Here is a 23,307-nt window from a genome sequence, read left to right on the forward strand (position 1 = left end):
TTTCTGGATCTGTTACCTGTAATTCTACTGCCCTAGTTAACCTTTGTAAGAAGTCCTGGAACTGTTCTGTAGGTCCCTGTTCTATTCTGGTATAAGCTTCTAGACGTTCTCCTGGCTCATGAACCTTATCCCAGGCATTTAATGCTGCTTTCCTGCAAAGAGACAGTATATCGTCATCATATTCAGCCTGAACCTGTGGGTCAGTATAAATACCCTGACCAAGAAGCTTATCTAGAGGGGCTTTAAAACCTTCCTTTATGCCTTGACGTTCAAGGAGCTTTGCCTCTTCCCTTACCAATGCCTTCCATTGGATTTGGCATGAATTCTCAAGTACAGCTGTTACCAATAGTTCCCAATCTGTGGGTGTCACCCTGTTAAAGGTTGCCCATGAATGTAATAGCTGTTTTACGTATGGGCTATGGAGACCATATGAGACAACTGATTCTTTAATATTCTTAAGATCCTTTGGCTGTATAGGTTGCCATTCATAAGCCATCCGTCCATGAGGGTGTTTCTTAGAAGCTGGCTTTTCTACCATGGTAGCTGGGTACACTAATGGTGTACGAGTAACAACCTTAGAAGAATAGTCATGATACCTGGGTGGAGTAGGTGCCTGGGATTGGAGTGATTCTGCTTCTGAGGCATCCCATTGATCTTTAAGCCTAGCAATGATATCCTTTTGAAAAGTTTCAATCTCCTTAATCATAAAAGATTCCAAGCACGTTAGTGAATCTGTAAATTGTTCTAACTGCTCATCTACACGTTTTTCTAGGTCTTTCATACGATCATCCTTAGACAGCATCTGGATGGCATGGAAACTGCCTTCTAGGTATTGGAGTCTAGATTCCAGGTCATGATTTGTTGATTTTGAGTCCTCAGCAATCGACCGTATGGACCTATGTAATCTGTCAGCCCTGTACTGTAAATTATCTTCCAAACATTCAAATCTAGACTCAAATTTCTGATCTGTTACCTTGGATGCTTTAATAACTGATTGAATGGCATTGTCCAATTCTTTAACCCTATGTTGGGTATTTTGCACCGTTGCGTCTAGTTGATGAGTAACATTGCCTATCTGAGTTTCTAGCTGGCTACAGATATTCTTTAGCTGGTCATGGTCTTCTGACAGCCTAGCCTCTAAGGCCTCAGACATGGAGGATCTCTCTGTGTTTATCTTATCATAAATACGCTGTATCTCATCAGACAGCTCTGTCTTTAGTGTATTGGACACAGAGCCAAGCTTATCATCCAATTTCTGTTCCACTTGCTGCACAATTGTGGTCTGACCTAATCTGTTTTCCAAAACCTCATTGCGTAAAGCTGTTATTTCCTGCAAGCAGGTGGTGAGGTTATTTCTGTCCCTGTTCCTGAGTCCTCTGGCTAGTAATACTATTTGTACCAGCAAGCTGACTGCCATGACAGCATATAGGCCAATAATTGGCAAATTAGCATCCTCCTCAAACAGTGAATTCACGTAATAAGCAAAAACATTACCAATTTCAGCAAATGATAAATATTCCGCTATGATTTTACCTGATTTCTACTCCAGATGTAGTAAATATATTTGACCAGCAGGTAGTACAGGCCTTTAGTTATTCCGAGGCGTTTGGCAGCAGTCGGTCAGCAATGGAGAGCGGTCACAAAAGCGCCTGCGCTTATCTTAGAGAGTATACGGCTTTTCAGCTTTGGCTTTCCCGTTCTGCCGCAAGGGGAAGCCTCTGCTGAAAGCCGAAACTTACTCACCTCTAGGCAGCTAGAAACTGGGTGGATGACTGAGCAGCACAGCTGCCGTGGGTCAGCTGCTAGCCGGCAACGCCTGTGGAAAGAGGGTGCTTTCCCGGCCTAGGCGGCGGGCCCGATGGAACCCACAGCCTGTCCCAAATGGGGTGTGGGTTTCCAATATCCCACTTCTGACACCAGATATAGTAGTAAATTACCAATACGGAGTCAGGTAGAAATATAAGGGTATTTAATAGGGAAAAGCCTTACTTACAGAGCGAACCAGCCAGCCGGTGGTAGTCTGTACAGCAAGAAGCAAAGAGAGACCGAAACCGAAAACGCAGTCCCCCTACTCACTCTGACCACGCCCTCACAAGCCCTCAGGTACTCTTGTAGCCAGCCCCTAAGAAGGCGTGGCTACAGCTTCCCCTACAAAAACTCACCAAGAACAGTAAGCAGGGTAGCATGGGAGTCCCCAAAGCCCCAGTACTGTGGTGATAACTATGTGCTACCACAGCTGTCTGATTTGTCCTTCTTCTTGCTCTTATCAATTGAGACATCTTGTCAACCCCTGAAGTCTCTCAGCCCTCCCAGCATCTACTCATGGTTTCCCACTGGCCACACAGCAGCATCTGAATTATATAAGATGCCAGCGTACCCTGTATTTTCCTATAGACAGAAAGCTCAGACTTACACATGCTCACCTACATCTGCTCCCGTGGATGAGCACAGTTTCGGACACATGAGGATCAGTCACTTCTTCCCACATTTCTTTCCCTTGTCCCTTCACCTTCTCCTCTGTTTGCTGCCGAGGGCACTCATCTATCACTTAAGACCTGGTGAACAAACCTTTTCCACATCCCTCCAGGCAGACATAATGCCCACTTCCTCTGAACTGGCACAGCCCTTCCCATGTGCATTGCCTCCTGCATTGGTGCTCCTTGTATTATTGAGCATTGGTGCTCCTTGTATTACTGCTTTAACTTGTGTAGGGCCGCACCACTAACTCACGAGTGAAGAGCAGACACTACCTGACTTATTTCCTTTCATCCCATTACAACGCAGAGACAATCAGATGATGTGGATTGAGAAGAAATGACAGGTCAGTGGATGACTACATTTACACATGGAGAGCAGGAGTTTGACCCAGGACTACTGACATTTCCAACAGAGTGCTTCCTTGCTGTAGAGGACCAGCTCTCACACTGTGGGGCACTTAGTGACACCTTCCAGGACGTCTCCTCTGCACCCTCCTAGGGGAGACATACCTAAATGGCATCAGGCCTTGCTGGATAGGCAAAGCTGTGAATCGCTGACCTTTTATGTTCACTGGGAGCTATTTCTTCCCACAAAAGAAACAAATGAAGTTAAAATGAATGAGATAATCCCAGAGGAAGGAGAATGCAAAGGTGAGGCAGAAACACTCAGGGCCAGGTCAGCAGGCCTGGCCTCTTCCACAAATATAGCCCCCTCCTCCTGTGCCCCACCAGAGTAGGTATTCCGTAGACTACCAAAGCCAGTGGGAATCTTTTGGGACGATGAAATCAGTGCTTCATGAAAGCAGTAAGTGGCCTGAGATGAAAGCTCCTGTGTGGCTGAGCTGGAGGCCCGATGAGGTTCCCCAAGGCAGATGGTTGATTGGGTTGGTCCTTGAACTGTCAGTGCCATCCTCTACATTGTCAGCAGCAGAGACAACCAAAAAGAGTCTTCTGTGGGGGTCTGTGGCCCTGCTGGCTGCCTGCTGGAGTATTGAGTATGCTGTCATCATAAACAGGCCTTGATCTGTGCACCTACAAAACTAAGGTTCTGTAACAACCTTTGCACAGTGGTTCTGTGGATTAACTGAGTTACTGTAGAACATGTCTGGCAGTACTTGCCATGCACATAGAAAAGGGTTTAAACAATGCATTGTCATAGAAACATTATTCCATTCCTTGCCATATTAGACTTTAGAAAACATGGAGTTGCAGCCGGGCGGTGGTGGTGCACGCCTTTAATCCCAGTACTTGGGAGGCAGAGGCAGGCAGATCTCTGTGAATTCAAGACCAGCCTGGTCTACAAAGAGCTAGTTCCAGAACAGCCTCCAAAGCCACAGAGAAACCCTGTCTTGAAACTCCCCGCCCCAAAAGAAAACAGAATTGCAAAGAGTCATACTTATATAAATAATTCATCAGAATGCAACATGGCAAACATTTCCTGAGATCCACTTATTACCTGTAAGGAGACATGGTTAAACTAGAAGCTGCCTTATCTTTTAAGAGCTAAAGGCTAATTGGCATGAGTAATAATTCCCCCAGTTAAGTCAAATGATGTCAAGGGATACCCTCAGATCTACTAGAAATAGCTCCCAGTGAACATAAAAGGTCAGCGATTCACAGCTTTGCCTATCCAGCAAGGCCTGATGCCATTTAGGTATGTCTCCCCTAGGAGGGTGCAGAGGAGACGTCCTGGAAGGTGTCACTAAGTGCCCCACAGTGTGAGAGCTGGTCCTCTGCAGTAAGGAAGCACTCTGTTGGAAATGTCAGTAGTCCTGGGTCAAACTCCTGCTCTCCTCCCCTCTCCTCGCTGCTTTCTTCACCCCTGAGGAGACACCCTTCCCATGAGGCTAGTTTCTCATACAGGGTTCTCCTCCTCCCTGCTACTTGTTGCCACATGCCCAGTGGGGCCAGGATCACAACCTATGCTGCCTTGGTTTTCAGTTTCGCCATCACAGCTCCAATTACAACAACAAGAAGAAGTGCTGTGGAAATACCAAGCTATTCTCATTTTTACAGCATGCTTTTCTGAGGCTGGCAATAAAAGCTTTTACAAAATGCTTGTCTGGAAAGAACAAAAGGCAAAGGAAATTACTGTTATTTAAGTGTTGCCAATTAAAATAATGAAGCTTCAAATGACTAAATTATCCAGAGCATAAACACACTTTGGATTACACCCCTGTTTCTACAACAATGATGGCTCTTCACTTAACATTGTAAGGTGCACAGAGAAATATGCTTGTGATGTTTTGACACTACATGTCCTGCCACAAAGCATGTTCTTACATCAGTGTCTTCTAAACACTCCACATTTCCTAGTGCTCTAAAATGCTAATAGACTTGTAGATTCATGGATAAGGCACCTGCCACATAGCCCGGTCATGGATAAAAGGGAAATTATGTTGCAGCTTGTCACACCTTTTAGGGTGGCTTCTAGAAAAACAGAAACAAGAAGTGTTAGCAGAATGGAGAGAAACTGGAGCCTCTGAGCATCTATGTGTAAGGCTAAGGCTGCCACAGCAAACAATAAGGTGGTCTTTCAGAGAACTAAACATGGGGGCAGGAAGCTCAGTTAGTGAAGTGCTTGCTTATAATACAGGAAGGACCAGGTTCCACCCTGAAGTCTGTAAACTGAGCTCGGTGGTGAGTGAGTGCTAGCCCCAAAATTTGGGGATAGACCAGGAATGCCAGGTCTTATGATACAAAGAGAGTTCAAGAGCAGTCTTGCTAAATAAGTCATGGTGCCCTGTCTCCCTCCACCTAAAAAAGGGCAAGGTTAGGCCCATCAATATTCCAACATGGATGGGGTCCCACCCCTAGCGACAGAGCAATTGGCAGTTAGTGTTTGGAGAGGTGCAGTCACTTTTTTTCCGGAGGGGTAGCCACTGGTAAATTGCCCTTCATTGATTAAGTATGTGCAAGCAATTCTCATTAACCCTAGTGGGCTATACACATGGGAGTAGAAGAGGGATGTGCTTTTTTTTTTTTTTTTAAAGGAAGGGTCCAGATGGAGTGGGTATAAAACGAGAAAGGGAAATGTGGGGCTGCATGTGACCAAAAATGGTCCTGTGAATGATCTTTAAATATATTTCTGAAACACACACACAACACAGGGTCTCAAACACATGTCTGTTCACCCATGTTCATGTCAGCATTGTTCCCAAGCTATAAAGCACAAGCAGCCCAGTGTCTTTGGTGAAGGGTGAGTGTGTACAATTCGTATTCATACATGGAGAGAGAGAGTATCCATTCTGAAGAAATTGGGGATTCTGGCACCACACTACAACACGGGGAAACCTTCTCTGTGAAGAAAGCCAGCCTCCAAAGCACAAATGTTGAATGAGTCTGTCTGTGTGAGGCAGGTGTTCAGAGGGGAGTTTTGAAGCACACCAGTGCTGTGCGAGGGACTGAGACACAGCAATATGCACAGAAGAGCGCTCAACTGTTCACTGAAAAAGCTAAGATCACCAGTGATATGTTCTGGGATTTAAATTACAAGAATACAAAGCAGGGGCTCCAGGGGTGGATTAGCAGTTAAGAGCACTTGCTGCTCTTGCAGAGAACGGGTTCCCTGCAATAAGCAACAAGAGCTGCAGGGGATCCAATGCTCTGTTCTGGTCTCCTTAGACTCTCACATACCTATGAATACACACACACACACACACACACACACACACACACACACACACACACACACATGCGCGCGCGCGCAACACCTACACGCACAAGTGCACATACCCTCCATCTCTGGCTTCTCCCCATTGGTTCTCTACTTCCACCCTTCCACCCTCTTGGACACTCCCCTGACACCCCCCACCCCCATCTCTCCAGTCCTCTGAACTCAATGTCAAGCCATTTGATCAGAGAACTGCAAACTGACTACATTCTGATCTCACAGCTGGTTTTCTTCTAGCCCTGCACACCCACACTCGTTCCACTCTGACCTGCCCTGTCCTCACCTCTTTGAGAGTATGTTCTACACCTGACACTAACTCTTTCCCCTGTGAAATCTCCAGCTATGCCAACTGCACACTAGGAACTCTTTTGGCTCCTTGCCGTATTCTCAGCTCATGGAACAATATCCAGTTCAGAGAAAGAGACGATAAATGTTTGCAAACTGTGACTACTTCCTTTTTCAATGATTTCCCATGCCCTGTAAGTTGTTTTTAGTCAACATACAAAATAATGGGTTTCATTGTGACATTTCCATACGTGTATATATTGTACTGTTACCATTTGTTGTCACCCACCTCCCTCCCACTGTCCCCTTCCTCCCTCAAATGGTTGCCCCTCTCCTTTCATATACATACATACATATGCCCTTCTCCTTTCATAAACATTATATGTACATACAAACACACATATATAGATACATACATACACACACACACACACACACACACACACACACACACACACTATATTTTACCTAGGGAAAACATGCAATACTTGTTTCTTGGAGTCTGGCTTATTTTGCTTATCACATTATCACTAGGGAAAACTCACTAAAGAATATATGGGATTTCTACTAGTATTTATTACTGATTCAAAATATGAAAGGCAAATCCACAAATGTTTTTGCTCTTCTGAGTGGTTGCCAAAGCTTTCCCATGACTTCTGTAGGAAATGGATATAGTGACTATGTTTTTATCAAAAAGGAGATAATGCTTTTTTGCTCTCTGAAGAAAAGAAAACATATCACTAATTTCTGGATGTCTTATTGGTCTATCAACTGACACTTTCCAAAAATCTGATGCTTTGTTCTGCTGTTTAAAACTTTCTTTCATTTTCCTCTATTGGCATGTTCTTGTGCACTGTGTAACAACATATTTGTTTGTTTTCCCTGTGCTTTAAAATTAAATTGCCCATGCAAGTATTAGCTTCTGTAGACTGGTTACACAGTAACCTTAAAACATTTGCCTCTTATAACATCAGAGTATATTTTTGTGCTACCTAAGTATGAAAGAGAAGCGTCAAATCATAGTTTACTAATACAGCAAAGACTAGCAAAGAGGAATGGGTAATCCTGCAGAGTACATGTAACTTTAAAAATGAAAGGAAGATGGGTGGCTGAGAAGTTAATGTATGGGCCGTGCAAGCATGAAGGGCTGAGATTGAACATCAGAAACAATGTCAGACCACACATGGTAGGTCAGAGTTGTAATCACAGCGTTGCTATGGCAGATAAGAACCAGGAGAACTCTCAGAAGTTCTGGGTGAGCTAGCCAGGAAGACACAGTGTTGGAACACAAGCCTCTTTTTCAGACAATGATGGAAGGTGAAGACCAACACCCAAGGTTGTCCTCTGACCTCCATGCATAAGCTAGCGTGACATGCGCGCGCGCGCACACACACACACACACACACACACACCAACCACAAAGAAAAAATATGAAAAGGTAAAAGCTAAACTTTTCCAGTATGATGTACGGTTTTTAGTCTCCAAAGTAATGGCTATGAACCCTACAAGATAAAGAGCAAAGGAGAGAGACAAGAGGCCCAAGTGCTGTGTCCACTTGGAAGTCATCATTAGAAACAAGAACACTGACATCTGTAAGCAATAAAAACCCTGCCCAAGGAGCTGTGCTGAAGAAGCAAAACAGAAAAGGAAATTCTCATCATATACTATATATATAATGATGACAAAAAAACCCACAAAAATGTAGAAGTTCTTCACCTAGCACGTACTGTTTTAAATGGGTCATGATAGTGTTATCTGGGAGGAAAGTGACTTAAAACCCTTCCTGATAGTCAACAATTGTAAATCAACAGACTGAATAAATAGGTTTGGGGAGTCAGGGAAGTATGGAAAGATTACGTGTCTATTTTAATGTATCCACTTACAAATCTTGAAATTCAGCAATTTTATATATAACCATGAAAATAACAACCATTATGACGTCAATCATAAGGAAAAATATCATGTCTGAACCATCCTGAAAATAGAATGCTACAGTAAAAATATATTTTAAAGTTAATACCAGCTTAGTCTTCTGTGGATTATTACCATGAATAGAAAATATCTAACAGCATATTACCCAAGTTTTAGAGAGGAAAAGGACAAATTTCCAAACATTCTTCTGAAAGCTAACAAGGAATACACCATGGTCATTTGGCCTTATCTCCCATTACTTGCCTTTCTTAAACTCCAAAGCAGAAGTGTTAAATGAACAGTAAAATGCTTGCAGGCAGCCTGCCAAGACAGGTTTTACTGACTGACTAATACACAGTTTCTCTTCAGAGGTATCTTTTTAGAATTTTAACACATTCTTGGCTGTCATTACGAGTCTTAAGTCTTCCATAATATGAATACTTTGAAACATTTCCCCAAATCCTAGCAAATGCTCTCATTATTCCTGCTCTCTAGACTAATGACTTCTACAAATTCAAGAAAGAAAAAAAGAAAGAAGGGAGAGTGTTCAAAGTTAAAACCCTTCTTTTCATTTAGACAGAAAAAGGAGATGATGGGAGATGTCCTTCTGGATATATGTTTCTCTTATTGGTTGATGAGTAAAACACTGCGAATAGAGGCAGGAATATAGATGGGACTAGGAGACGAGGAGAATTCTGGGAAAGGTAGGAGAGGGGAGGGAGGAGACTCCATGGGGCTGAAGGAGTATCCCAGTAACATGCTGGACTATGGGTAAGCCACAGCCTTGTGGCAATACATAGATTAACAGAAATGGGAATAACTAAGACAGAGCTAGCCAATAAGAAGCTATAGCTATTGCCAACAATTTAATAATTAATATAGCACCCATGTGTTCTTTTGGTACTGAAGCAATGGGACCTGGTGGGACAAGACATCCAGTAACAGGAGTGAGGGAGGGAGGAAAGGATAGAGGGAGGACTAGAGGGATGGAGAGCAGGCAAGCCAGCAGTTGCTTCAATTAGACGGGGCCCTGATCTATCTAAGTCACTCCACAGTATGTGAAATAGTGGTTTGCTCAGAAAGTGCTTTAACCTGACAGACACCAGTTTACAAGCAGCATTTGGCTCAGTTTGGAGAATCTTCTGCAATTAGGAGCACATATCAACAATATCACCTGATAAATCACTGGTCCCTAAAATTAGAAATGTGCTAACCTACAAACTGGAGCTGAAAGAGCCTATAGGCATTCTAAAGTCTTATCAAAGAGACCATATCTGTGAGCAAATATGTATCCACATGGACACATGGACACACACACACAGTTGGATGTGGCAATTCTCACTGATGGATGAAGCCAGAACTTAAACGTCTAGCAACATATTACCTGGGTTTTAGAGAGACAAAATACAACTTTCCAAACACTATTCTGAAACACAGCACACATATATGACATACATCTATCTATGACATAATGAGACACACCTCTATTTAAATATCACAAAAACACAAAATATAGTGGAAGAGTGACCACTTGTAAGTGAGTACATACCAGGTTTGTCTTTCCGGGTCTGGGTTACTTCACTCAGAATGATTTTTTCTAGTTCCATCCATTTGCCAACACATTTCATGAGGTCATTGTTTTTTACACTAAAGCTGATTTCTGATGGTTAACTTGAAGGCCCTCACAGTGTCTCCCTGGTCAAAGGCACTTGGAACACAGCCTGATGACCTGAGTTTGATCCCCACACTCACATAAAGAAGGAGTGAAACAACTCCAAAAAGTTGTTCTCTGATCTCCACACGATTATCACTGTGATACACACAGCACACACAAAAAACATCATATGCACACAGACAGTACAAGTAACAATAATAAACCTCAAATCCATTGTTTGAAAAAGCTACTTCACACATACCACAAATGCCCATATTAATGAATGTATGTCTGTGCACAGTGTGCATGCAGGGCCTGAGGTGGCTTGAGGAAGGTGTCTGATTCCCACAGCAGGAGTTGCTGATGGTTGTGAGCCACCATGTTGGTGCTGAGAACCAAACCAGGGTCCTCTACAAGTGTTCTTAACTACTGATCCAACTCTCCAGCACCCAAAAATTATAATACTTTTTTTTTGGTTTGGGCTTGTTTTGTTTTTTGTTACTTTTTGACAAGGTCTTACTCTGTATTTCTGGCTGGCTTAGAACTCATTATGTAGACCAGGCTGGCCTTCAACTCAGAGATCGGCCTATTTCTGCCTCCTGGGATTAAAGGTGTGCACCACTACACCCAGGCCAAATTATATTTTGAATAAAGAAAAGCACTACAAATAATTGTGCTCTAATATTTTACATAGGCTAACCTATTAGACTAGAAACATTTTAACCCCATTTTTCCCACTAGCAATATCCCCGCAGCTTTCATGATCCCACTCAAATGTCACCATGTTGAAGTCTCATGCTAAGTCTTTAGTAGACTGTTCTATTAACTTTATTAGTCAGTGTTTCTCCCATAAATTATCTTTAAAGCTAATTTCAGCCACATATCTTTTCAAAATTACATGTAGCATTTATTTTTTGCTTCTAGTTGTAAGATGCCTATATGGCTATCTAATTCAGATTTATTCCTTCTTCTCAAATGCAGGATTCATGAAAAATATAGAACAAACTTACCAGCCTACGCCTTTCTTCCTCTACGGCAATAAGCAGCCTTGCGAATTCTTTCAGTGATTGGGCTATTTAAAACAAAACAGAAGTAAGGACATTAATCCTCTTTCAGAGTTAATATTTAATGAAAAGGCAGCAAACATTACAATGAAACTAGTTATTAATTTGTATCCTATATTGTGTGGTTTTGTTTGTACATCCATGAAAGCATGCATACAGTAAGAGGCCTATGGCTAAAAGCTGTGGAGAAGAGGCAGTTGTCTCTGTGAGCTACAAATTCAAGCCTGGAAGTTTGTCTTCAGATCCTAAAATAAATATACATTATATACTTAATATATGAAACTTACATTAAACAGTCCTGAATCTCTTTCAACAATGGTCTGTGTATATTAAACATTTTTGTTGTTTTTGTTTTTTAGAGATTTTTTATTTATTTTATGTATGACAGCTCTATCTGCATGAACAAGTTTATGCCAGAAGACAACATCAGATCTCACTGTAAAGGGTTGTGAGCCAGTGTGTGGTTGCTGGGAATTGAACTCAAGACTTCTGAAAAAGGAGCCAGTGTTCTTAACCACTGGACAGTTTTAAAATCTGTAAAAAGCAATAAATCAGGCTGAAGAGACGACTCTGTCGGTGAGAGCCATCACACTTGCTGTGTGATCCTGAGGACCTAAGTTTGGATATCCAGCACCCACATAAAAACTGTACATAGCTGCACACTCCTGTGACTATTGTGTTGGCATGTGGAAAATGACACAGAAGATATGAGGATCCCTTGGGCTCCCTAGCTACCAACTGAGCTAGAAAATGCTGAGGCTGGGCTCAGTGCGAGTTCCTACCTAAAGAAATATGCTGGAAAATAATAGAGGGAGATACCTACATTCTTCCGTGACTTCCTCACATGTGCACATAGGCATGTGTGTGCACATACACACTCATGAAGGCACGCACATATGTGGTGCCTAAATAAATGGAAAATTGTATAGATATACTTAGTAGCATTTAGTAATGCAAAGCCCCCCCCCCGCCCCACACACACAATGAATTCTATTAGCTCAGGAAGATTACAGAAGGGATGGAAAGAAAGATCCAGAGAGACATATGGGGATGCACAGGAGGAAGAGTACTGTGGGGTACAGACTTCCACTGCACCCTTAAACTACAACAGCTGTGATTTCTTGCCCATCAACGTTCACCATGGTGAGCGAAGTATGTCACAAGGCCCCACCCCTCCTTGAGGATTAGTATACAGCTAATGCCTGAGGGGAGAGGGAAAAACATTTTCCTCTGTAGTGCCCAAGCTCCTGTAAACAACCACTCTCTCATGATCCTCTAAGCAACTCTAATGGAATCCCCTGGGCCATTTAAAAGACACGACAGTAGAAGAGGATCCAAAAGAGTAGGAAGGGGACGAAAGAGGGCAATGAGAATTCAATATAATCAAAACACATCATATAATGTATGAAAATGTATACATATAAATTTATGAAAAAAGCACGCGCCTTTAATCCCAGCACTTGGGAGGCAGAGGCAGGCGGATCTCTGTGAGTTTGAGGCCAGCCTGGTCTACAGAGTGAGTGCCAGTACAGGCTCCTATCTCGAAAAAACAAACAAAAAACCAAAAAAAAAATCCAAATTTTATAAGGTTTATGATGATGTTGATATGATTGTTAACCCAACAAAACTGAGAATAACCCAGGGCACAAACCTCTGCGTATGTCTGTAGGACACAGATGTATTCAGATAGCATTAATTGATGTGGGAAGGCTCACCTTATTATGTGGGAAGGACAATCTATGGGTTGATTCCTAGACTGAATACAAACAACAATCTGAGCTAAGCAGGGGTGGGTGGTGGCACACACCTTTTTAATCCCAGCACTTGGGAGGCAGAGGCAAGCGGATCTCTGTAAGTTCAAAGCCAGCCTGGTCTCCAGAGCAAGTACCAGCATAGACTCCAAAGCTACACAGAGAAACCCTGTCTCTTAAAAACCAAAAAAAAAAAAAAAAAAAAAAAAAATCATTTCAAACACAGGCAGTTGTGAGTACCTTAGGACAAACAGGACTTCACACAGGAATTGGCAGCAGCAGTCTAGACCATCTCACTCCAAAAGACCACAGACATGCTCCTGGGACACCTGCTGATGCCCACAGGCTTCATTAGGAAACCTACTAAGGTGACGTTGCTTTAAACAGGAGTTTGGCTTCCAGAAAAAGGCAACTCAGATACTCATTTTGGTTTCCAACTGCCTCTCCTTGTTCAAAAGGGACTGATGCCATTTTCTACTACACTTGAACTGGTCTGTTTCCCATATAAATACTATTTATAAACTCATAATAGCTGATTATAATACAAATGTCTTAGAAGACAAATTTTAACATACAAAAGAAATTTAATGTCTGGTTCCCCACAACAAAAAGCACCCGCCCTCCAGCAGTTTGGGGGAATTGGACCCAATCTGACAATAAATTTTGTTCCCTCTTTTTCTTTTGTTGACCTTTCAAGGAAAAGTCTTAAAACAAATAATACCCAAAGAACTAAGATTGTTCTTTTCAAATATATAAAGCCGAATCCACTTAGAAAGTACATATTTTTGGTCCAAATGAGGATTTTTGTGTTCTTTGAGAAAGTGAGCACATGGAAACACTGGCTATTCATTTCATTGAAAGACCCCCGGAGGCTCAGGCCCCCCAGGATCTCAGCCCAGGACCCTGGTCATCCCAATCACCAGGCAGAGTTGAAAGCCTGATGCAAACTGCACAAGGCTTTATTGTAGATGTTTAACGAACTAACCCCATGTTAGCTCGGGTCTTTCATTCACCCACCATGGTGGATGGCTAGAAAGACGCTTGGAAGCGTCTGCATAGAGATGTTATAGGGCAGTGTAAGGGGAGTGTCTAGGGGTACACACAGGCTCAGGATTGGTGTGCCTCCAGGTTTGGAGGGTTTGCCCTGTACTGATTGGTTGTTATGGCCCATAGGCCCTGCCAAGGTGGTTGCTATGCTCTTCTAGTCATTGCTGTGCACTTGTCTGTAAAGTACACCCAGATCCATAAAGCATAGCACCACCAGCTAACTTCTGATTGGTTCCTTGCCACGAGGCAGGCATCTGACCTCCTAGTGACCAACGTAAGGTCAGGCAAGTACGTGTTCGGCTGTTATGACTGCCAAAATGGGGAGCTGGTCCCTGCATCATAAACTGGTTGGTGGTCCACCAACCTCAGAACCACAGGGCTAAAGCTTCGAGACAGTTCATTAATAGTTTGCTAGAAGAGCCGAAAGAAGACAAGAGTCCCACAAAGCAAGCAGAGGTCTCAATATTATCATGAAACCTGGATTTTAGGAGAACGATCCTGGAGATCTCCAGTCACCCCTACACCCTCAAAGTCCAACAGGACACTGCCAGAAGCTCAACAGATCCAGCTGTGTACTGATCCTAGGCAGCCCCTAGAGATGGAAAGACAATATTAACACTGTTGGTGCACAGGGCCACAAATACCTTAAAATCAGGAACAAGCCAAGGATGCCCAGGCTCAACAGTCTTACTCAATACACTACTTGCAATTTTAACCAAAGTAACAGAGCAAGAGAAAGAAATAAAGACTATGTAAATAGGGAAGGAGGAGGCTAAATGATCCCTGTGTGCAGGTGACATGATTCTATACTTAGAAAATCCTAAATGGGCTGAGAGGTGGTTCAGCAGTTAAGAGCACTTGCTGCCCCAAAGTTAAAATTAAGTTCCCAGCATCCGCACAAGGCAACTAACTCACAGATGATAACCATTCCAACAGACAATGCTGAGAGAGAGTGTTTCTTGCTTAGGCAATTCCAACTAGACCCTATACTTTAACCCCACACAAACCTACTATAGTTCCATTTCTGTGGCTGTGATAAAATATCCTGACAAACAACTTGAGGGAAGTAAGATTACTGAGCTTACATCTTTGTGTTTCAGTCCATTACCACATGAAAGTTACAGCTCTGGGAGCTTGAGACTGGTCACATCACATCACATCATGTCAAAGCCAGAAGTAAATGCACATATTTTCACCTGCCCTGCCTGTGATGAGCATAACTTCTCCTCTTACACAGCTCGGGATTCCCTGTATGCAGAATAGTGCCACCCACACTGGGCTGAATCTCACCACATTGGCTATTTTAATGAAGACATTCCCCTATACATGTGCCTACAATCCAATCCAAACTAGACCCAATGTAGACAATCCCTCACTGAGACTCTCTGCCCATGGGTCCTAGGTTGTTAACAATTAAAGTTACTGCCCCAAAAAGATCAACTTAAAATGGACTTTCATGGAAGAACCAAGACACTGAAACACCAGAAGAAATATGGGATAACACGTTGATGTACTGTGGCACAGGCAACAATTTCCTGATGCTTAGGATACAAAAGCAAGAACTGACCTAAAGGATTGGATCAGGTCAAAATGCTTCTGCTAGCAAAGGAAATCACCAGGGTGGTGAGGGATGGAGGATAAGACACAGAACGAGAGAAAACCCCTTCTAAAGATTCACTTGCCTAAGGACTGACATCCAAAGGTATAAAGAACTAATAGAATCAATAAGCAAATAAGTAGGCCAGTGAATGTGAGCCAAGATGCCTCTCACTCATAGACCTGTAAACAGCAATCAGTACATGAGCAATATTCCCCACCTTTATCCATCAAAGAAATACAAATCAAAGGAGCATTGAGATTCTAACCTACCCCTCTCAGAGCAGAGATAACCAGTCAATCAATTAGAATAAATACCAGCAATGCTGTAGGAGAAATGTGACCCTTGTACACTGCTGGGGAGAATAAACCATTGCATCACCTGGGGATCAGTAGAGTCTCCTCAAAAACACACAAAACATGTGATCTGGTCATACTACTGCTGGTCTGCACTGAAGGACGCAAGTCCTCACTCACTTAAGAGACACCTGCATATCCACATGTATCATAGCCCTAGTCACAAATGCTGAGCTATGGTATCAATCAGTGGAGCTGTCACTTACACTCATACACATACATAGATTATTGTTCAGCCATACAGACTAACAAGTCATGCCCTTTGCAGGAAAATGAATAGAACCAGACATCATGCTATGCAAAATAAGCCAGACACAGAAAAACAAGCATCCCCTGCTTCCTCTGACTTGTGGAAAGAGGAATATCGTGAAACCATGGAGGGACCACTAGAGAGGCATGAGAGGATCAAGGACTAGGGGTGGGGGTGGGGGAGGACAAGATAGTGAACTTGGGAGGAGAGATATGAACAAATGACTGCTACAGAATACACAAACATCTCAATGAAGCTTATGAATATGTGTAACCAATATGCATCAAGAACTTAATTTATTAAACACTACTTAAAAGAAAAGAACATGAAAACCATAGGAAGTTTACTGTGTCCTGGACCTTGGGCAGGAGGCATATGAAGTAATTCCTCTAGCTCCCACCTTCTATGAACATTTGAATTATTTATCAAAGGCGTCATCTAAGCAAAAGTCTAAAAAGATTGATAATTATATAAAAATTCTGTACTCATACAGAAATAATTGCTCATGACCTTTCATATTTTATTTATTGATATTTACTATGGTTATGAATAAAATCTAGGTCCAGACTAGCATCTAATAAAAGAGTCATTACAGATTTTGACCACGCCTATTTTTATGATGGGAACTTGATTTGGGGCAACTTCTTCAAAAATAATACTTAATACACAATGGATTTTCCACTAGTGAACATGATCAGAAAGTTAGAACAATACATCTGCATAGTATATCCAATGTACGTACAAGAATAGAAATACCACCCCTTAGTCTCCGACACATAAAATATCATAAAAAAGATAAGCCAGGAACCCCAGAAAGTTATGTTAGTTATCTAAATTCCTGTCACCTGAATAAAATTTTCCTGGCTGTCTTCATCACTAACAATCCCTCCCATTCCTGCGCATCTGCAGGAAATGATTCCTGGTGAACAACCAAGAGAGTTTCCCATATAAATTTTAACTGCAAAGTTTGGAGGTCACAAATATTGTTATACACACCTCTTTTATCTCTACAACATAGTATTGGAAAAGTCCTTTGGGAGCTATTGAAATCTACTCTTCAATTGTATTTGTGAGAGGCCATGAGAGTATAAAAATTCACAAAGGCAAAAGTAAGATCTCACCCTATGGCAACAAAGTGTAGTGATGGCCTGGACATATTTGCCAAAAATGTCTATTCTACAACATTCCAGACTATCCTAAGTATTTTTTTATTTTTTATATTTTATTTTAATTAGAAAGAAAATTATTTTACATGTCAATCCCAGCTCCCTTTCCCTCCCCTCCTCCCCTGCCCCTCCCCCACGAACACCCTACCTATCCCATACCCTTTCTGCTCCCAAGGGAGGGTGAGGCATTCCATAGGGGGGTCTTCAAAGTCTGTCTTATTCTTTGGGATAGGGCCTAGGCCAACCCCCTTGTGTCTAGGCTCAGGGAGTATCCCTCCATGTGGGATGGGCTCCCAAAGTCCATTCCTATCCTAGTTATATATACTGATCCACTACAAGATGTCCCATAGATTTCCAAGGTCTCCTCACTGACACCCACATTCATGGGGTCTGGATCAGTCCCATGCTGGTTTCCCAGGTATCAGTCTGGGGACCAAGAGCTCTCCCTTGTTCATGTCAGCTGTTTCTGTGGGTTTCACCAGCCTGGTGTGGACCTCTTTGCTTATCAGGCCTTCTTCTGCAACTGGATTCCAATTCAGTTCAAGGTTTAGCTGTGGGTGTCTGCTTCTACTTCCACCAGCTGCTGGATGAAGGCTATATGATGTCATATGAATTAGTTATCAATCTCATTATCAGGGGAGGGCATTTAAGGTAGTCTCTCCTCTGTTGCTTATATTGTTAGTTGGTGTCATCTTTGTAGCTCTCCAGACATTTCCCTAGTGCCTGATTTCTCTTTCAATCTATGTCTCCCTCTATTATATTATCTCTTATTTTGCTCTCTTCTGTTCTTCCTTCAACTCAACCTCACTGCCCCATCATGTCTTCCTTACGCTTCTCATTCTCCTAGTTCCCTCTCCCCTACCCCCTGTGCTCCCAATTTGCTCAGGAGATCTTGTCCCTTTCCACTTCTCTGGGGGACCATGTATGTCTCCCTTAGAGTCCTCCTTGTTTACTAGCTTCTCTGGCATTGTGGACTGTAGGCTGGTAGTCCTTTACTCCGTGTCTAAAACCCACATATGAGTGAGTACATACCACTTGTCATTTTGTGACTGGGTTACCTCACCCAGAATGGTTTCTTCTAGTCCCATCCATTTGCCTGCGAATTTCAAGATCCCATTGTTTTATTTTTTCTGCTGAGTAGAACGTCATTGTGTAAATGTACCACATTTTCTCTGTCCATTCTTCAGTTGAGGGGCATCTAGGCTGCTTCCAGGTTCTGGCTATTACAAATAATGTTTCGATGAACATCATTGAACAGATGTCCTTGTTGTATGAATGTGCTTCTTTTGGGTATATGCCTAAGAATGGAACTGCTGGATCTTGTGGTAGACTCATTCCAATTTTTCTGAGAAATTGCCATACAGATTTCCAAAGTGGCTGTACGAGTTGGCACTCCCACCAGGAGTGGAGGAGTATTCCCCTTTCTCCATATCCTCTCCAGCATAAACTGTCATTGGTGTTTTTGATTTTAGCCATTCTGACAGGTGTGAGGTGGTATCTCAGAGTTGTTTTGATTTGCATTTCCCTGATGGCTAAGGATGTTGAACACTTTCTTATGTGTCTTTCAGCCATTTTAGATAGCTCAGCCATTAAAGGCTAGGCTCACAACCAAAAATATAAGAGTATCCTAAGTATCTTTTACTTAACTGAATCTTTTAAGCAAGCTTAAATATTCACCCAACTATTTTTAGTTTTTAACAAGCAAACCTGTTAAGTGTCTGAAGTGAAAATGAGGGTGGAAAAAGCCACCAAGTATGCTGAAACATCCTTGTAATTCCAAAGGTCCAGAGGCTGGGGAGGGTCTATGAATACGGATTTGAGTCTGGGATACATGTGAATTCTAGGACAGGCTGAGCTACAGAGTCAGACTGCTCAAAACCAAACTGTAGGTATGGCTCAACAACTAAGAACATCTTTGATCAAGTCTGATGACCTGAGTGCAATACCCAGAACCCACATGATGGAAGGCCCAGACAAAGTCCCACTAATAGTCCTGAGCTCTACGTGGGATATGTGTATCTCCAACATATATTAAATAAATGAATAAAATTTAAAAACCGAAGCAAAACTAGAAAGTCAGTGACTCCCTACTCACTGTTAATGGAACTTGATGACCACATAATTGCCTACTCAATGCTTCAAGTCCTCAGCATGAGTTTTACATATTCTTAAACCAGGACAACAAAAGATTGTGTTAAATTCTTTCAGGAGACTGTCCTGCATTTGAAATAGCACCCATATCCAGACAAAAGCTCAGGGCACATACAATCACAGCCTACCCTGTCATTTTACTACAGTGAGTATATCCCTTTTAATTTCCAGATATTCAATAGCCAAAAACTAAGTAAGTCATTTCACTGAGTCCTAAGGAAAACACGAAAGAAGTGCATGTAGGTTGGACTGAGCTAATGCAATTACATTTTATAAGCCCAGGTGAACTCGAGCAAGAATCTCTTTGTTGCTTGAAAGCAAGAAATAGGGCTGTGAGGCTCTGTCTGAAGAACACTCTGCCCTGATCTTCATACACAGGACAAGGACACACACACACACACACACAGCTTGTGGATGAGCTGGAAAAAGCAAATTAGTTCTATGTTCCTAAAACAGTCCATACGAAGAAAAGGAAAAATAGGATTGGTGTACAAGACAGATGACTCTGTATGCTGAGTATGTGTTTTTGTATGTTACACTGCAGACACATGCAGGGGCTTACAGGACACTGAATTCTGAGGGGTTGATGCCAGGAACAGCTACTGAGAGAATTTTGTTTCTTTGAATAACTACAAAACTCAAGAGTAACACAGAAGTATTGTAGGTGGCAAAAGACTCTGACTGCCAATCAATTGAATCACAGCTCAAAGCAAGGAACACAACCTGCTTGTGGCATTCCCGAGTAGTAAATACTGGGTCAATAAAACAGGTGGAGGGGTATGCAAACTGGCCCACCTTTCCATCAGGTATTTGGTATATACTCTTTGACTTCGATGAGCATCTCTAGTGACAGACTGTCATACTGACCTTGTTTATGACCACAATCCTAGTTGCTATTTTCCGGACTCCACAACATCAAATAAGACTTTCCACTCCATTTGTGACTTCAAGTTCCACAGAGACATATTCCCAAAGCCATTAAGTTGCTTCCTAAACCAACAGTGGCAATGTGGAGGAAGGGGTCATGGAAGTCAGGGCAGGAAGGAGTATGAATGGCCCCCTGTCAAATGCTGGCAGATCCCCATAAATACACATTAGCACTCATAGACATTCCTCTTCTAACACTTCACAGCCCTTGGAATCTAATGCTCCCCCTCTCTCTCACACACGCACATACTCACTCACATACACATGTAAATAAATAAATATATGAAGTATGTTAAGTGTTTAATATTATAGCATAGTTTCCTAATTGAGTATTAAATGGCAATAAATTCACAGCCTACAGATGACCAGGATAGCAAAAGTGAACTTGTCCTGATCTTCCACACAGAGTCAGGAATGCCCTGGTCCCCCACATCTTGGGACTTTTATGGGCACATGGGCCTCATTTGTCTGAGAAGAGCACAGCCCAGACTCCAAACAGGATCATTAAAGGAGTCTTCTCTTGGAGTCTGAGGGTCACTTTCACTTTGCTGGGTCCTGCATCTCCCTGCATCCTTACTTCTCAGGCATTTTGCAAGAGTTACAGCCTGTTGACCAGTATCTTTCTAAATTCCCAAACACTTTCCTTAACACCTGTGTACTGGTACCTCCGAGGTTCTCAAACACCTATAACATCATTAAGCAGGCCTATGGGTGTGCAGCCTAAACCTGCCTGCCTCTGTACATCTGGGCTGAGATCCTTACTTCATGACCAAATCTTCCAGTTTTCACTCTTTCCTCTAAGTGGATACTTGGTCCAGTTTCTCACTGGCATTAACATCTGGGCTCAAGTGAAGAAAGCAAGCTGGAGACTTGACTGTAGACTGGTGATAAAGCTCAGTTCAGATGGTCATTTCTAGTAGGCCTGAGCCCTGGACTCCACCAAGAACACCATAAACCCAGCTTAGTGATTCATGCCTGCTCACCAGCACTCAGGAGGCGAGGCAGAAAGATAAGAAGATAAGAGTCAGCTTCAGCTTCAGACCAACCTGGGGACACATGAGACTATCTCTGAGAGACAGACTTACAGACAGAGATGGAGGGAGAACTTGCTGTTACTGCTCCTTATCATCAGTATTACCTATAGAATTGAGGAATTTTTCTTCAAAGAAGGCTAGTGGTGATGGATGTACAGAAATAATGCTATGCTATACACTTAATGCTTTGTTCCCTGGTAAACTCTGTTAACAGGTGAAGAATCTTTTTATGACCCCTACTTTAAAAGTACCAAACAGGCTGGAGAGATGACTCTGAAAATAAGAGCATTTGCTACTTTTGCAGAAGACCTGGATTTTGCTCCCAGAACTCACATAGCAGCTCACAATTTCCTATGATTCGAGTGCCAATGATTCTAATGCCCTCTTCAAATCTCCATGGGAACTGCACTTTTTTGGTGCACATACATACATGTATGAGGGCAAAGCACTCAAACACATAAAATTAAATAAATCTTATAAGAAAGAAAATACCAAACAAGAATGGAAGTATGTTAGTTCAGTTATATATGTGTGTATGCTGGGCTTATATGCATATTAGTTATACATGCATTATACAAAAGACCAAATTTTAACCAATGAATATGTAGAAATATGAAAAGTGCAATGTCACAAAGCCACAGAATTATACTTGGTTTCAGCTGACTTTTTCCTCAGCGGCAGTCATCACACACTTTACATGTGTTTCCTCTGAATTATTCAGAAGTCCTTTAGTTGGCATCTTGCCCAGCAGTATGCATGTCAAGTTCTCACATCATCAACTTTGTTTTCTTTCCAAACATGCAGCAAGATGCTAACAAAACTCAAGAACGTAGTGGAACTTATTGCCTTGTTGCTGTTGTCACACCAACTATCTAATGTCCACCTGTGATATGAAGCTTCAGCTTCATTTTATAGAGGGGAAAGAAAAGAAGGCTCTGTGGCTAGACAGCTTGCCCCACAGCCCCAGAACAAATAGGTAAGGAAGTAGGTATTTAACTCTTCCTGCCAACCATGATGATGGGGGATGAACTTCTGTGTTTATGTTTATCTTATTGGTTGTTGATTAAAGCACTGTTGGCCAATAGGGAGGAGGCAAGACAGGTGGGGCTAGGAGTCGAGGAGAATTCTGGGAAATGTAGTAAAGAGAAGTCACCGTGTAATCCAGGCAAGAAGTGGCATGGCAGGCAGTAACAGTATGTAATCACTCTTCTTCTCTTCGCTTGTCTTCTCTTGTCTTCTCTTCTCTTCTCTGCAGAGATGCTGAGCAGATGCGATGTAGACCCGAAAGAAGTAGGAGGCCAGGTCCTTATCTCCAGTAAGATAAGGCCACATGGAAATACTTACATTATTAGAAATGGGTTAATAATTAAGACTGAGCTAGCAAATAAGAAACCTTAGCCAAAGGCCAACAGTATTTATAACTAATATAGTGTAGGAGTGTTTATTTGGGGCTCTGAGGTGGCTGCAGAACTGGGCAGAAAAACCTCATGTTACACCATGACTGTAAGGAGACAACAGTGCCAGCCCTGCTACCCTGCCAGGTTAGAAGAGAGAGTCGCCATATTTAAAGACAGCAATCCTGGAACTGTTGTGCACAGAAGGTGAGTAGGCAGCAAGCTTCTGGCCTCAGGGGATCCATCAGGAATTTATTAATGACAACCACCCATCTACACCTAACACACACACACACACACACACACACACCACCACCACCACCACCACCACCACCACCACCACCACCAGGCTTGCTTCCATCAGAACTAACCCCCCAGCTAGCATCCCTTCACATTCTTCAGGCCCATTCATACTCCTCTGCACCCAGTCCTCCTGCTACACCCTCTGCAAGCCTCAACAACCTCTTAGCTGCCCATCTTCATGGTTCCACTTCCCACCCCACTGTAACCTTTTGGCTGTGATCCAAACACTAAAAAGTTCAAGCTATCTAACCCCTTCAGTTTGTGTTT

The 23,307-nt window shown here is 42.5% G+C and overlaps 1 protein-coding gene across 3 annotated transcripts in view; it reads right to left on the reverse strand.

Moving 5' to 3' along the window:
- Arhgap42 (Rho GTPase activating protein 42) overlaps window positions 1-23,307 on the reverse strand; it is a 224,442-nt gene that overhangs the window by 121,578 nt on the left and 79,557 nt on the right. For all 3 annotated transcript variants that reach the window (XM_035444354.1, XM_035444353.1, XM_027415152.2), the window contains exon 3: window positions 11,011-11,072. In XM_035444354.1, coding sequence (XP_035300245.1) covers window positions 11,011-11,072 — 62 coding nt within the window. The remainder of the gene's footprint in view (window positions 1-11,010; window positions 11,073-23,307) is intronic.

Source organism: Cricetulus griseus, chromosome 4 (genome assembly GCF_003668045.3).
Source record: "Cricetulus griseus strain 17A/GY chromosome 4, alternate assembly CriGri-PICRH-1.0, whole genome shotgun sequence".
NCBI classification, from domain to species: Eukaryota; Metazoa; Chordata; class Mammalia; order Rodentia; family Cricetidae; genus Cricetulus; species Cricetulus griseus.